Source organism: Chaetodon trifascialis, unplaced genomic scaffold, assembly GCF_039877785.1.
Source record: "Chaetodon trifascialis isolate fChaTrf1 unplaced genomic scaffold, fChaTrf1.hap1 Scaffold_49, whole genome shotgun sequence".
Taxonomy (NCBI): Eukaryota; Metazoa; Chordata; class Actinopteri; order Chaetodontiformes; family Chaetodontidae; genus Chaetodon; species Chaetodon trifascialis.
The window spans coordinates 73,843-90,879 of NW_027255841.1; the positions used below are offsets into that span (position 1 = coordinate 73,843).

The following is a 17,037-nucleotide window of genomic DNA, read 5'->3' on the forward strand; positions in this document are numbered from 1 at the left end:
ATTCAGTTCTCAGTGAATGAGTCATAACTGCAGAAAATAGTTATGGGTTGCAGGATAGTGAAATGGACAATGGCTGACTGATTCTTTGTTTTCTCGGTCTTGTCTTAGCTGAATGGAAGGCGGGTACGAACCCCAGTTTCCATTGAATTGGCCGGAGCCAAGGTGATAACCAGTGGATCATATAGCCTGCTAGACACAAACTTTGGCCTGCAGGTGAAATTTGATGGAGTCCATCACCTGGAGATCACTGTTCCTGGAGAATATTTCAACAAGGTATGCTTGAATATTTCAACAAGGTATGCTTGAAACCAGTCTTATTGTCCCTCAGATTTATTAGTGTCGTGTTAAAGACAAAAGGTTATTACTATCATTATTTGACTAGTTAGAAATTATTATTATTTTTTTTTTTTTAACTGGATTATGAATTCTACAAGATGGAATTTTGTTGAGATTCCTTGTGTATGAAATACAGTAATAACACTGTTCCACCTCCCTTTCCAGTTGTGTGGCATGTGCGGGAACTACAACCACAACTCCTCTGATGACAACCTGATGCCCAACAAGAAACCAGCCAAGGATGTGATTGAACTGGGCAACAGCTGGAAATCAGATGGAGACAGTGATGCCGGGTCAGTGGGTTACAGTCATTACACATGGTTCACTATGTATAGTGGCTTGACAAAAGAAAAAAACCTAAAACATCTGCTATACCGGTACTTGCTGAATTGATGCATAGACTTTGTGTAACATGTCCCTTAAATCCACAAGCATCCAAAATCAGATATAGATCAGCTGAATATTCATAATATTATTATGAATATTCAGCTGATCTATAACCTAACAGTCAATTTCTTCCCTTGCGCATGAAGTCCATTCTTCAATTGGGGTTATTATGTGTGATCGAGTAGTCTTAACCTAAGGTCCATTAATTAGCTTTTTCAGATGTTTTCAATGACATATCATGATCTTCATCTGGAATGATAAGTCCCTTACTTAGGTCATGTGGTGACAATAGTTTGCTGATGAAGTCTGCTAGATGCTATTGAAAGCTCCAAAAAGCATGTAAATGGATCTTGAGCTGAGATTACTTGGTCATACATCTATTTCCCTTTGTAGCTTCTTTGTGTGTTTTTGTGGCAAAAGTGGAATTATCAAAACTGTGGCACAAAGAAATTCTACATATGTTTTGAGTGAGGGAATGCTGTGCTCTCAACAAAATGGCTGCCTCAGTGGTCCCTATATTGTTATACTATTAGATGAATTTACTTAATTATATATCAACAAAAATAGTAGCACCATATGATGTTATGTCAGCCAAATAATATACAATATGAAATAGTTACAAAATGTACTTTACTGTTCTCATGATTGCACCACACTTACGAAAGTGCTAGCATTTGTTGAAAGCTTCATTTGACTTTCAAAACACATTTCACTTGAGTGTTTTATCCATGAGGATCAACACATACAAAAATAATATATGTCACTATATTGGGAGAAGTGGGTGCAACAGGTAGAATAGAAATTCTGCAATTTACCTCATACCCCTAATTTGCACCCCTGGCTTTGATACATATCAAGTCTTTCAGAAGTGAGTTGTCAAAATAAACTGTGTGCTCAGATAAATGTGTTTTGTATTCACCAATCGAATTCAACAGAGTTGAACTGAAACCTAAAAATAATATGATTAATAATAATAACAAAGCCTCATAATATTGTTAGTTTGCTGTATATGCATTGTTAGTGCACAAAAACTCCTTATTTTTAATTAACTTCATCTTCTTGATTGTTAACAGCATCTTTAGCAATGACACAGCTGTGTGCCAACAGTCGATTTTGGTAGGGCCACTCTTGAGCTAGATTCATAACAATGTAAAGTGCTACTAGCAGCCCCTAAATGTTGCAATGTTTATGACAACCAAAAAATAGTATCACAACATGTTGAAGATTTAGTGGGATCTAGTGCAGTCATTCTTTTGGGATGACAAATGTTCTCCAAAACTATCAAAATTGTCATTATGTTATGCAAGTCTAAAGATGTTCTGCTTTGCTTTGACCTGTGATTACAGGGAGATACAGTGTCTTACAAATTGTCTCATGAATATCATGAGTTCATATGTCATCAAAGTCATTCAGAAATGGCGCAGCAGCTGTAACAGGAACGGCACTGCAAATGTAACAATTCATCCATCCCCTCCAGCTGTCAGCCAGACATTCGTCCAGACATCCACCCCAACTGCACCACCAACGAGGAGAAGTTGTATGAAGCTCAGTGTGCAGAGGTCATCCTTTCTGACTCCTTTAAGCCATGCCACTCTGTGGTGCCACCCGAGCCTTTCCTGGGTAACTGCATTTATGATATGTGCGAGTATGATGGCATGGAGGAGACACTCTGTGACAATGTGGCAGCTTATGCTCAAGCCTGTCAGAGTGCCAAAGTCACCGTCAGCTGGAGGAACAACACTTTGTGTCGTAAGTTACAGTAACACTGTACACTGATTGACAGTTGAAATAAGGACTTCAATTTTAATATTCTTACACTTAATTCCTTTCAAGCCCTGCCATGCCCTCCTAACAGCAGCTACTCAAACTGCACACCCCCATGCCCCCCCACCTGCTCTGACCTCTTCCCCATATTCTGCCACCTCCCTTCAACAACTTGCGTGGAGGGCTGCCAGTGTGACGCCGGCCATGTCCTCAGTGACAACAAGTGTGTTCCCTTGGACAAATGTGGCTGTCTGGACTCTGATGGAAAGTACCATGATGTGAGTGAAACAGTGAGTCTATCCTGCTGCTGGCTGATGAGTCTAAACAAAGATGAAGTATCACAGCACATCCTTAATACTGAAATCAGAACTGCATCCATTAAATCTGAGAATTCACAAAATAACTACAGACATAAACAAAGAAAAGTCAAACATTTGTTTGTATAGTATAATAGCAACAAGTAACAATAAGTGATAGACATACTATGTCTATCACTGTATATTCTCTACATAAAGGCTTTTATGTGAAAATGAAAATAATGAAATCTGTGGTAATTATAAGGAAAAAAGAATTAATGATTATAAATGCCATACACTCATAGTATGCTTGCACTTATATTGATTTAGAATTACCACTTCCAGCCTTATTTAAGTATAGTGCCAAGCTGCAAAGGCGATAGGTCTCAGTACCAACATATGATGTTCCTCACTATCAGATGTAAGCCACAGACAACTCCACAAATGTTCCACAAACATGACTTAAGTTATATTCGTAGGAATGAAAGGAAAAATATCATTGTATTCAAAGTCATTGAAAGTCTAACTGAAAGTGACACTGATAAGTGTTTGTAAATCCAAATATGTTTGGTGTGTGTGTGTATCTGTGTCTGTGTGTAGATGGGAGACTCGTGGCTGACAGAAAAATGTGCTGATTTATGTACCTGTGGAAGTGCTGGCAAAATCACATGCGATGACCACAGCTGTGATTCCAACACATTGTGTGAACCTGACAAATATGGAGATCTCTACTGCAAACCCACCAGTGAGTCCACCATGCTGACCAGAGTCATCTGTAAAATCATATGTTGTAACTGCTAGGCAGTGTAGAGAAAAATGTGGAAAAAATTGTCAAATCCAATACTTCATAGAAAAAGCACCTGGTTCAGAGTACGTGTTTCCAGTATTTTGGTTATAATCCATAGTGGCCTGTTTTGTTTTGTTTTTTATCTTTTTTTATTCTATCTAGATTTTGCCAAGTGCAGCATCTCTGGGGATCCTCACTACCGAACATTTGATGGTTTCATCCATCACTTTCAGGGTCCCTACACCTATGTCCTGACCACCAGCCTGCCAAACTCCAGTGTGTCCCTGATGGTGAAGGGGAAGAACATCAGACGTGGGGGGAACAGGAGGGTGTCATTCCTGGATCAGATGTCCATTAGTGTTTACGGTGTCAACATTCTCTTCCTGCAGAAGAAGACTGTCCTGGTTGGTAGTTTGTCTAATTAAAGCACAATTATTCTAATTTATGTTGTTGCTTTTTTATGGTTTGCAGTGTGCAAGTCAGTAGTAAAAGGCACACTGCAATCATATTGTATCCCTCTAGGTGAACGGGGAGCGTGTTGCACCTCCTCTTCATCTGGTTGATGGTTTGACCATCACGATGAACTCCAGACAGGTCCAACTTTCCACTGACTTTGGACTTACTGTACGCTTTGATGGCAACAGTCGCGGAGGTAAAACAAGGAACCTCTGTCCTCATTAATGAGTCCTTCTTTGTCTTCTTTCTAAATCCATTCATTTCCCTCTTCTGTCTTGCCATTTGTACGTCAGAGATTATACTGCCCAGCAACTATGAGAGTTCTGTCAGAGGGCTATGTGGAAATTATGATGGCATCACCAGCAATGAGTACATGAAGCCAGATGGGACAGTGGTCAGGGACCTGAACACGTTTGGAGAAAGCTGGAGGGTCATTGACTCTAAGGTACTCATTGACTCTGAGGTACTAAAGGCTGATGGACGAAAGATCTTCCACCGTCCTCACACCTACAGGTACGACCACAACAAGGGCTACTGCTTTAACTGTTAAGTACAGTTTTTAAAGATATTGATATTTATTGAAAGCTGGGGCTGATTAGAAACATTCGGTATCACTAGTGTGGAGATTCATTTTTGACATTGGAAAACACATGTGAGTTGTAACATTCTGGACTCAATGTGTTACTTAATACCTTAATAGTAGGGGACAGTCTTCCCTGAGATCCTAATAAATATTTCCAGTGCCTCAGTTCAGTGATAGGGAAGCTGTGTCGCAGGAGATCCCATCCTTCAGATGAGACGTTAAACTGAGGTTCTGACTCGGTTTCCTGGTGCTCTGGCAAAATTCCTAACCTGGCTCTTTCCATCCGGACACCTGAAATACTTGCTACATGTGACTTCTCACTAAAATATATTCCTTGAAATCTTGGTGAACATGATGATTTCAACATTGAAATACAGTAACCTAGTCTCAGGTGTTTGCTGTGTTAATGTCGAGAAAGTCTCTCAGAAAGTGTAGCAGTGGTGCTAACATGGATTAGTTTCTCTTTAATGTTTTCCACTTCCGTCAGTTTTTGTTATTGTGCTTTTTTGAGAGTATGCTGCTGACCTTGCCTGACATCCTGATATACTGCCCTGACCTTACATATGTTCCTATTATGGGCATGTGATGTTTATTTTAGTATTAGAGGATGCCCATGACCAATACTTAGAAGAAATGCAGGATATGCAAGGTAACCATCATGCAAACACATAGTCAAAAATAAATATGTAAATGCTCTGTCAATACAAAAATGTTTCTAGGTTCCACCATTTTTACATTGTTTATATTGGGTGTGATGGCACATTTTACAACAATTTAAACATTTTAAAAAAATTCTGACCAACAGCATGGCACTGTTTGTGGTGCATGTGGTTACTTTGCCTTGTTTCATATTGCTATTCCTTCAACTTCCTTGAGGATATTACAATTATAATTAGACATCGGATTGGACACAGCAGCTTTAACAAAGCTCTTTGTCCTGTGCCATACTTTCTGCCCTCTGTCTACAGGCAAGAGGACAAGACTGATCCAGATTCAGGATTTGAGACATTTGACTGCTCTCAGTCTCAGCTCACTGACTACAACAGTGTGGCTCAATGTGGTGCACTGTCTGACCCCAAGGGACCATTTGCAGTCTGCCATAAGACCTTGCCACCTAAAACTTACCAGGAGTGAGTATTCTGGGAGTGTGTGGTGAGACAGTTACAGTGCAGTTTTAATTTGTGTATATACATTTAATATAACGCATGTTGCACTACACACCACTCTTCCAAATTGTCCCTGTATGCTTCAGGGCATTCAATCGTTTACAACTGGACTTTGTCAGTCCCTGTATGAAATAATATTGTTGCTGATGCTTTCTGTGCTTGTGCTTGTTTCACAGTAACTGTGTGTTTGACTTGTGCGCTGAGCGGGGAAGTGCAGCACTGCGTTGTGCCAGTTATGAAGCTTATGCTGCAGCCTGTCAGGAGGCTGAAGTCAAACTGGGATCCTGGAGGCAGAAGTTGGGCTGTGGTAAGATGCTGAGCACATACATAAAGTCATACGACATTCACATCATGTGAGAATAACGACAGTGGTGAGATTCTAGAAGAATGGTAGAATGAGGACAACACCAGTGATGGACTTGTTGTAGCCAATTTACCTCCAATCATGTATACTTTATATTTGGGCTTCACATTCTTTTCTTACTTTTGATGTGTTTTTCCATCTATTCCAGAAAGCCATTTGTTTCTATACTATATGAAAATCAACTATCTGACTGCTGTGTTGTAATGCAGATGTATTTTCAATTCAATTCAATTCAATTTTATTTGTATAGCGCCAAATCACAACAGAAGTTGTCTCAGGACACTTTCCATATAGAGCTGGTACAGACCAAGCTCTTTTATCTACAGAGAACCAACAATTCCCCCATGAGCAAGCACTTGGCGACAGTGGCGAGGAAAAACTTCCTTTTAACAGGCAGAAACCTCGGACAGAACCAGACTCTGGGTGGGCAGCCATCTGCCTCGACCGGTTGGGTGAGAGAGGAAGAGCAAGAGAGGGAGAGTGAGACAGACACAGACAGACAGACAGAAATGCAGTCAGAGAGAGACAGAGAGACAGACATGCAATTACAGTAACAGTGACAGTGGATGTAAAAACAGTAGTAGCAGCTGCAGTGGATGTCAGGCAGGGCCAAGGCAGGAAACGCAGCTGCAATCCACAATCCAGATTCAGCCACTGTGGAACCTGCAAGACGACAAAGCACAGAGACTCCGGGAAGGAGCTAAGTTAGTAACACGCCATGGTTGGACATGAAAGCGTGCAGATGGAGAGGGACAGAAGGACAGAGGAGCTCGGCGTATCTTTGGAGGTCCCCCGACAGTCTAATCCTATAGCAGCATACTAGGGGCTGGTCCAGGACAAGCCTGAGCCAGCCCTAATTATAAGCTTTATCAAAAAGGAAAGTTTTAAGCCTACTCTTAAGTGTAGAGACAGTGTCTGCCTCCCGGACAAAGACTGGAAGATGGTTCCACAGGAGAGGAGCTTGATAGCTAAATGCTCTGACTCCTGTTCTGCTTTTGGAGACTTTAGGAACCATAAGTAGACCTGCATTCTGGGAACGCAGTGTTCGAGTGGGGCAATAAGGTACTATGAGCTCTTTAAGATAAGAAGGTGCCTGGCCATTTATGGCTTTGTAAGTAAGGAGGAGAATTTTAAACTCTATTCTAAACTTTACAGGGAGCCAGAGCAGAGTGGCTAGTATTGGAGAAATATGATCTCTCTTTCTGGTTTTTGTCAGAACACGTGCTGCAGCGTTCTGGAGCAACTGGAGAATATTCAGCAACAAATTTGGGCAGCCTGATAGTAAGGAATTGCAATAATCCAGCCTGGAAGTTACGAATGCATGGACTAGTTTTTCTGCATCATTTTGAGACAAAATATGCCTGATTTTTGCGATATTACGTAGGTGAAAAAAGGCAGTCCTTGAAATTTGTTTTATATGGGAGTGAAAGGACATGTCTTGGTCAAAGATGACTCCCAGATTCTTTACAGTGGTGCTGGAGGCCAGCGCAATGCCGTCCATAACTGCTATGTCATCAGAAAGTGACTTTCTAAGATGTTTAGGGCCTACTACTATAACTTCAGTTTTGTCTGAGTTTAGCATCAGAAAATTGCAGGTCATCCAGGTCTTTATGTCATGAAGAATATTTGAAGAGTTTGCATTGCATCTCATAATGATAATGTTACTTTAACAAGACTGGATGTTGGGACAGTCTGCTTATAGGTTTTCAGATTGTATGAAATTTATGAAAACCAATGGAACATGGAGACAAAAAACATTCACGTTTCTAAAACATAGTACCGTAATTTGCTATAATGTGTGTGAAAACGTAGAAAATTTGAAGTCAATGTGCAAAAACAAGCGAAACCACCACCAGTGGCCTTGATCTTATAATGTCTTGAACAGTGCTTTACGTGGTTTTGAAAACTTCAACTAGCTCATTAAAATTAAGCTAATTAATTGTAAAAATGCAAATTATCAGTCATTGTGGATATCAGACAGGTTTGTGACTTCTCTCTCCCCCAGTCCTCTCCTGTGATGCCAACAGCACTTATTCCTCCTGTATGTCACCTTGCCCTGCCTCCTGTGGCAATCTGGCAGCACCTTCCGAGTGTGACACCACTGTCTGTATGGAAGGGTGCCAGTGTGCCAGAGGCTTTGCCATGAGTGAGGGAGTCTGTGTGCCATACCCACAGTGTGGCTGTACCTTCCTCAACAGATACTACCCTGTAAGAGACCTTATGGAACAGACACAGTAATAACTGTGTGTGCCATTTTGTGATGATGTATTTTTGTTTTATCCTCTCTCTCATCTCTCTCCCTCCCTTCCACAGCTGAAGGAGACATTTTTGACTGAGGATTGTTCTCAGTCCTGTGAATGCACCAGCACTGGCGTTGTGTGTCAACCCAAGACCTGCGAAGCTAGTTACGTCTGCACTATCTACGACTTCAGACGTGACTGCCACAGAGGTGTGTGTTTAGGTTTTCAGTATCAAATGATGAACCATTTGCCTTATTTCCCTAATATTTAATTTTGGAAATTAAAAAAAAAAGAAATACTTGACAGACCAGCAATGCATACACCTGTCAATTTGATTAGCATCTGCAGTCTGTGTGTAATTACGTAATTTACTATTTACTGGATACTATCCGAACCTGGTCTTTAAATTGATGCTACTTCTCTGTAGCCTTGTAGCTTTCCATGTACTGTAAGAAGGTAATCAGTAAAGCTTATAACACAAATGTGTGCTGGATTTCTTTGTTCCATCCAATACTTTTAGAAAGAACATATATCAAACTGTCAAAAAGCTCAATGATGTCTGGTTTTGTGTTACAGAGAGTCCCTGCCTCAATTACCCCTGTCTAAATGGAGGATTATGTAAGCCAGTTGGAAACAAAGAATTCACCTGTCAGTGTGCAGAAGGCTTCGAGGGCACAAACTGTGGGGAGATAATAAAAGGCAAGCAGTATATATACACAGTATCCACCAGAGGTTTTGCAAGTCATACGTAAAGTCATGCATGTCTGGCTTACAGTTCAAGTCATATGTCCTAAAATTTGAGTGTTGACTAGTTTTGAATAGTGCAATTCGGTCTCAAGCAAAGTGACATAATGATGTGAGATTGTGAGAAAAATAAAGTAAATGTTGATAATGTCTGGTTTTGTGTTGCAGAAAATCCCTGCCTCAGTAACCCCTGTCTAAATGGAGGAATGTGCAAGACAACCAGCAGCAGTGCATACGTCTGTCAGTGTGCAGAAGGCTTTGAGGGCACGAACTGTGAGGAGATAAAAGGCAAGCTGTATATATACACAGTTTCCACCAGAGGTGGGATCAAGTCATATGTCCTAAAATTTGAGTGTTGACTAGTTTTGAGTAGTTTTGAATAGCGCAATTCGGTCTCAAGCAAAGTGACAATGACGTGAGATTGTGAGAAAAAGAAAGCAAATGTCCATAATGTCTGGCTTTGTGTTGCAGAAAATCCCTGCCTCAAAAACCCCTGTCTAAATGGAGGAACGTGCCAGACTACCAGCAGCAATGCATACACCTGTCATTGTGAAGAAGGCTTCAAGGGCACAAACTGTGAGAGGCGATCACTGGGTATGGCCTGGTCAGACATCTGTTTCAGTCTTTAGGGAACAAAAGCCATATATATTTACTCCACGGATGCAAGTTACAACTAAGATATAAGATAAGATAAAATCCTATAACGTACACCTTTACTGATGCCCAGAGACAAAATTAATTTGTTGCAGCTGTACAAGAGCAGAAACAAGTGCACATACATTGAGAAAAAGAAAATTGTAAAAAGGCAATTATTGAAAGTATATAGTGTAAAAACAAGAACAGAATAACAATCAGAAACTAACCCAGAACTACAAGGCAAGCTGTATACATACAGTATCTATCAGGGCTGGGACCAAGTCATTATTTTGCAAGTCCCTGATAATTCTCCATTCAAGACCTAAAGTTTTAGTTTTAACTATGTAATGCCATTTTAACTGCAGAGCCTCAACTTACTGCTATTTGTGCAACTTCAAATGTCTTGTGTCTCCATCTGTAATTTTAGACCCATGCATTTTGAATACTGTAATTCCTTATTTGTGGATTACAATGTGGTTATTGTACACAAACAAAATTATCTTTGGTATATTTTTTCCAACTGGAACTGAGTAGCATAACATTATTCTTCATGGTTCTCTCCTGCAACTTGATTGGATATTGCTGGATTGCTTCAAACAAAGTGAATCTAGACAGTTAAGTCATTATTTACATGCAGATCAACTAACTTTAGAAACCCTTTTCTGTAAAAGAGAAATATGAATGAAAAGTTAGGATGATTAAAAAAAACAACAACTAAGGACTTGCTATTCATTTCATCTGTTTTTCATCTTTTCCTGGTAGAGATGGCCTTCCATTAAGTGTCACTTTTGTTTTTCTTATGTAATCTATTGTTTGTTACAGAAACCAAGTGGATTATCCTGATTGTGGTCCTGGTCTTAGTTGCTGTCTTCATAATTGTGACAACTATTGTGTGTGTTTTCAGGCGCAAAGCCAAGTGAGTGTCAATTGAATCTGCTGTACTAATATCAAAGTATTTGTGTGTAGAAAGATGTGTGTATGGGCCACAACTGCTGACTAACATTGAAGAATGTTCTGACTTAGAATGCACCTGCTGCTGTTGTCCTCTGCTAAACACAAACAAAAACACTCATCAATGCCCATATAGTTTATATAATCAATCAATCAATCAATCAATCAATCAATCAATCAATCAATCAATCAATCAATCAATCAATCAATCAAACTTTATTTATAGAGCACTTTTCATACAAAAGAGCAGCCTAAAGTTCTTTACATAAAAGCAATACAACAAAGAATAGACACAAGAGATATCCCCCCCTTCTCCCACACATACACACGCACGCATGCACGCACACACGCACACACACAAATTTAAAAACACTGAGGAATTAAGGAAAACTGAAAACTGAGGAAACGCTATCCCACACTCCCCACTTTGAAGTAAGGAAACACCAGAGAGAAGATAATCACTATAAGTCACTATCCAGCATATACTATAAGATGACTGTATAGATTAAAATTCACATAAAAATAAATAAAAATAAAATTCATAAAAAATCAGTTAAAGACCAGACTAAAAGGTAAAAATAATAAAAAATAATAAAAAAAACAATTAACAACCAGTCTAAAAAGATAAAATAAATAAATAGATAAATAGATAAATAAATAAAATAAGTAAAATTCAAAGAACCAGACCAAAAGGTTTTATATATATATATATATATATATATATAACCTAAGTGCAATATACTATTGCACTTAGGAAATACTATTGCCATTGAGAAATACTAAGACTATGTATATGCACACTATATACAGTTCATTAAAGTGCTGTTGCCAATATGGATAATAAATGGTGTTATTGCACAGTTGAGAGAAATATACAACTCAGAAAATGCACCAGATGAAATGGATAATGTCAGCAAATATTAGCATTGACAGCAGTAGTGCAAAATGAAAGAGGGTTTATGATGTAGAACTGAGAAAAACACAAATCTACATTACATGTTGCTGGCGTTAAACAGTCTGGTAGCTATTGGGATGAAGGACCTGCAGTAGCGTTCTTTTATACAGACTGGATGCAGTCTGTTACTGAAGGAGCTGCTCAAGCCCCTTACTGTCTCATGCAGGGGGTGGGATGGGTTGTACATGATCGATGTCAGCCAGGCTAATACCCTCCTCTCACCCACCTCCTCAATGGTGTCCAGGGCAGTCCAGGAGAGAGCCAGCTCTCCTGACCAGTGTGTTAAGTCAGGGGTTTGCAACTGGTCTGGCTTCAGGACGACCCATCACACCTCAATGACAAGCTGTGACTCAAGCCTTGACGTGAATAAACAGCACTCTGCTGTATAAAAAAAATCCCCTTCAAAATAAAAGCTTAGGGTTTTGGTTTTTTTTGCTCAGACAGAGGCCCACGACCCACTAAAAACAGGTCGGTCGTGACCCACCAGTTGAGAATCACTGCTAAAGAGCAGTGAGTACTAGTAAACTAGTAAAGACTAGTGATTCTCAACTGGTCTGGCTTTGGGACCCATCATCACCCCTTAATGACACGAATCCCCTTCAAAATAAAAGCACTGGATTTTTGTTACCATTTGTTTATGTGCAGGTGGTTCATTTCGCACCAGTAAAGGAAGTTGGTTACGACTCCCTGCATTTTAGTTCATTCTCCTGTCATATGCATCCAATGATGGCTATATCATTAGAGAACTTCTGAATGTGGCAGCTATCTGTTGTGTCTGAATTGTTGTGGAAATTTGTTTTGTTGTGGAAACTTCTGCCGGCCGACAAGGTTTTTATTTTCTTTGTAAAGAAAAGGTCAATCATCAGACGAGCAGTAGAATGAAGAAAGACCCCGAGCGTGGGGAGAGCTTAACATTTATACCTGAGGAACGCCCCCTACCCATAGGTGTGTTTTCACACCTTTTGGTCTGCTGTAGGTATTGGTGCTGACTTCCTAGGGGGTGGCTCACACTGGAGGTGTCCTGCAGGATTCCCTGTGGAGCCCCCACGCTGCAAGCTACCACATCAGACATGCAGTCACGAAGCCAGAGCCAGGTGGCAATGTAAGCCAGCTTATTCCAGCTTCCCCCTGAGCAGTGGTGGTTGGATCGTGTTGAAAGCACTGGAGAATTAAAAAAACATGTGCCTCACCAGTATGCTCCAGATGAGAAAGAGATCGAATGAGCAGGTAGATGACTGCATCCTGCGTCCTCTACACCAATGCCTGGATGATATGCAACTGTAGGGGATCCAGCTCGCTGCTCACCAGAGTTTTCCAGTTTTCCAAAGGGCTGGAACTCTCTCCAGACTGAAGCTGATGTTGTGAGCTGATGTGCAGAAGGACCCACAATCCCAGCTTCCTCCTGTAGCTGTCCTTGCCTCTCATTACCTCCCATTTCAGCTCCCTCTGCACTCTCCTCAGCTCATCTTTGTCCCCTGACCCTCTTCTTTCCGTTCAGTAGAGCTTTCCATTCCGGGGACACCCAGGGTTTGTAGTTGTTATGATTAGTGAATCAACATAAATTAAGTAGGACACAAGAGGCAGACAAATCAGCGCGAGAGCGCAGGGGGGCCATTTAACACAAATGGTTTATTTACAATAATGAAAGAAATAACCAATACTAGTACAAAACATGAACCAACAACAACATAATCTCAGAAAACACAGAAACAGCCCTCAAACAAAAACATCAACTACACCATGGCAAGCAGGTAGGAAACAAACGCACAACTATGATAAGAAAAACAAAACTAGGAAATCCCACTATGGCTAGTAACTGAACAGAGACAGACTGTGCATTCAGGTGACTAGGAACAAGACCACACTACCAGGATAACTAGAGACAAGGAAATGGCTGGAAAGTCTAGCATGAAGCTGGAGCAATCTAGTAGCGAGACGTCTCCGCCACGCTGCTTAAATGAGGAGAGAGATCAGTGAAATCAGCCTCAGGAGCGGCGTCTGCTCACAGAACCGCCAGGCCACACCTCCACTGCAGAAACGGAAGGAAACTAACACACAACACATTACACAGAATAAAACATAACAAAATACACAACAGTACAACAGTTGTTTGGGAAACACTGTACCTTCTTTGTAGGCACAGTGTTTTCCACACAGAAGTTAGAGGAATGTGTTATTAATCATGGTCATGCTTAAGTTTCTTACTTTGGTTCTTTCTTCTCTTTGCAGTAAAAAGAAGAATGGGGAGAAAAAACTCAGCATGAAATCAACAAGTAAGAATCGTCATTGTTGTTAATGGACAAATAACTTGACTTAAAATATCTATAACTCACATCTCAGAACTCAGACTACATTTAAAAATACCTGACAAAATGTCTTCAACAGTGCACATTTAGTCACTGTGACCTCTCTGCCCCTGTTGTGTTGTCATCATACAGGCTTTGATCAGTTTTGGCATAGTGTGAATCAGCTACAACAATATATACAGCTGTTAGAAACAGCACCACCTGATCTAGCTGCATACACACTGACAATAAATATTTATTTTTTCACTACCAGTATTTGTTTCCATGTATGTAGTATACATTAATTAAACTTCATCAAATCATTAAATCTCATGAAATTAATTTCTTAAAACTACATATGATTAAAGCTGCAGTAGGCAACTTGTATACATCCCTGATGGTGAATATTTGTACAGCTCTAATGTCCCTTCTTTTTTTCTCTTTTAGGTGAATCATATACACGCATACACGATCAAAGAAATGTTAACATGACTGCAATGTGATGACAAATTGTTTAACCTGTTTGTTGTTTCCTTGAATGAAATATACACCTGGTACATGCGATGAACATGGCCAATCTTTTCTGAATCTCAGGCTTCCAAAGAAAAATAAAACTCTGTAAGAAAAGAAGGAATTAGTTTTGATTTGTGAGTGTTGTCACTATTATAGATATTGTTCATATGTCCATGTTTTGCTTTTTTAACTTGTGCTTCTGAGAATGTAATTTTAGTCAGCTGTGTGTGCATATGTGTGTATATGTATTTTTGGAATCGAAGGCATGCAAAAAAAAAAAAAAAAAAAAAGCAAGCATGTAGACTTACCTTTAATGAACATCCAAGCAACACAGTTTAAAATAATAAGATTGTTTCCACGGAATTCCGTTAAAAATATCAGATAATGAAGAGGACACAGTTCATTGTCATGTTGTTGTTGTTATTATTGTTGGCTTGTTCTTTACTTGTGAGGATCAGGGGATGATTGTCACTATAGTAAAAAGAAAGAAATAATTTACTCTATTGAAGTTAGATACATATCCACTGCAACATTTAAAAAAAAAAAATCAAAGCCATCCTCTGTGTGGGAGCTGTTCCTGGATGCTATTATATCTGAGTTTAGGGGAACATTAGTGGCTCTGTCCTGTTCTGAATTCGAACTGGGGAAGTCAAAACTTCAGCAAGCACAGCAAAACATCTTCTCATTAGCAAAAGAAAAACAAACAAAAAACCATGCATCATATTTTGCACAATATTTTTACATCTTATATATTCATGATTCATGTTTATTTCATTTCTTATTTTCTTTAATTGTGATTTCACCAGTTGTGCCTGGAGGGATGCCAAATCCGTTTTTTCCTGATGTCATTGCTCAAGTTCATTATCAATGTATTAGGTAACATGAGCTGCCCATATTGTGTATGTCAGGCTTGGTAGACCAACCACTTCTACTGCTCCTCTGAAAATCATCTCTATAGTATCGCTAACAGCTGGGTCCTCTCCAGTTCTATCCTGCCATAGTTTGGAGTAAATATGCTGTGCCTCTCTCGTCTTCATTGGGTGGAATTTGACATAATTCAGCAGACCTCATTTGTATAGGGAACTTCTCTCGGATGACAGGCCACAACAGGTGTACCAGATAATGTAAGGGCAGAATACTTACGTCATTGTCTGTTGTGCTGAGCTGCTTGACTTCTTTCAACATACCCAGTGACGTGCATGTGGCGAGCACTCGCCTGAAATCACCTAGAGCTGGGACTACTCCAGCACATGCTTCTAAGAACGCCCTGATCCACTGAGCTTTATTTATGTCTGGCAATTGACATTTAATCATTACAGTGTCCTGTAAGGAGAACGGAATGTAGGTGATAGTGGTGCGTCCTTCAGCAATAGTTGCTGTTACCAGTGTCATCTGATTAGGGATGGGAATTGATAAGATTTTTCCGATTCTGAATCCGTTTTCGATTCTGCTTAATGATGAGGTGCTTTATCGATTCTCATTTGGAGAAAAGGAAAACAAACAGATTGATTAGCATCAACTTTGTTTAGTTTAGAAGTAACGTGACTTTACAAACCCAACAGTGAGGTCTTAAGAGGCCCACAGCCTAGGGCTCCTCAATGGGGTGTCAGGGGGTCCCCAGAAAAAATAATTTGTTTTGAAAATAAATATAAAATGATAATAATCATAAAATAAATATTTTTATGTAGAAAAGAACAAAATACAACATAAATTATTCTGTGCCAATTACACAAGAATGTCCAGTAACATGTTCAGCATTTTTCTAAGAAATTAAAATTCTCCTTTTAAAAGGATATATGAGCTGAGCACTCAAAAATAAAACTACATCAGCCAGTGACAAATACAGTCAAGTCAAGTCCAATGGAACTGTGCATTGTGCAATTCTGCAAACATTAACTATGAAGAATTAACAACTCTTTTGCAGAAAAATAAGCATATCTGCTTTTTCAGGAAGGATACGCGATCTTTCTGGACTTATGGTGTCTCCAGCTGTGGAGACCACCCTCTCAGACAGGGTGAAGGACGCCTGCACACACAGAAAGCTCTCAGCCAGTCTCTCTCTGGCTCCTCCACCATAGGGTGGCATTATCCTTGCAGGGGATGGGGGCAGGCTTCAGCACAGCTGGATCTCCTGATCCACTCGGTAAAAGGAGAAGCTTAGACTTAGACTGCTTCTTTATTGGTCCCAGACTCTGTCTCTCGTCATGGTCATCTAAATGTATGCATGAGAAGGCATTCATTTAACGTTAACAGTTAGTAATAGCAGGTTTTACAATGAGGCAAATGGCGCTAATATAATAGGCAGTGTTAGTTACTGAGTTGCAGTATTAACAGCAGAGCACGTGCTAACGTTGCCGCTGCTACTGGGATGAGATTCACTCAAGAGTGGATCGAAAACGCACACACATCATTCAAAGTTATCGCATGCTGTGTGTGCAGATGTTTTTGCATACTGGTAGTATTTCCTGCCTTTGATGAAATATCCACTTTGCAAGTTGCCCTGTTGTCATCTTTTCTCGTGAAATGTAACCAAACTTTCGAGCAGTTGTTTTCGAGCAATGCACGTTGCGTGGC

The 17,037-nt window shown here is 40.0% G+C and overlaps 1 protein-coding gene across 1 annotated transcript in view; it reads left to right on the plus strand.

Annotated features, from left to right (window-relative positions):
* zanl (zonadhesin, like) overlaps nucleotides 1-16,541 on the plus strand; it is an 83,252-nt gene extending 66,711 nt beyond the window's left edge. Inside the window, exons 46-61 of the mRNA XM_070958229.1 lie at nucleotides 109-273; nucleotides 502-629; nucleotides 2,201-2,472; nucleotides 2,557-2,765; nucleotides 3,384-3,528; nucleotides 3,733-3,974; nucleotides 4,093-4,222; nucleotides 4,320-4,556; nucleotides 5,583-5,739; nucleotides 5,952-6,082; nucleotides 8,145-8,347; nucleotides 8,453-8,588; nucleotides 9,595-9,717; nucleotides 10,582-10,675; nucleotides 13,895-13,938; nucleotides 16,414-16,541. Coding sequence (XP_070814330.1) covers nucleotides 109-273; nucleotides 502-629; nucleotides 2,201-2,472; nucleotides 2,557-2,765; nucleotides 3,384-3,528; nucleotides 3,733-3,974; nucleotides 4,093-4,222; nucleotides 4,320-4,556; nucleotides 5,583-5,739; nucleotides 5,952-6,082; nucleotides 8,145-8,347; nucleotides 8,453-8,588; nucleotides 9,595-9,717; nucleotides 10,582-10,675; nucleotides 13,895-13,938; nucleotides 16,414-16,541 — 2,544 coding nt within the window. The remainder of the gene's footprint in view (nucleotides 1-108; nucleotides 274-501; nucleotides 630-2,200; nucleotides 2,473-2,556; nucleotides 2,766-3,383; nucleotides 3,529-3,732; nucleotides 3,975-4,092; nucleotides 4,223-4,319; nucleotides 4,557-5,582; nucleotides 5,740-5,951; nucleotides 6,083-8,144; nucleotides 8,348-8,452; nucleotides 8,589-9,594; nucleotides 9,718-10,581; nucleotides 10,676-13,894; nucleotides 13,939-16,413) is intronic.
* Nucleotides 16,542-17,037: the final 496 nt, after the last annotated feature.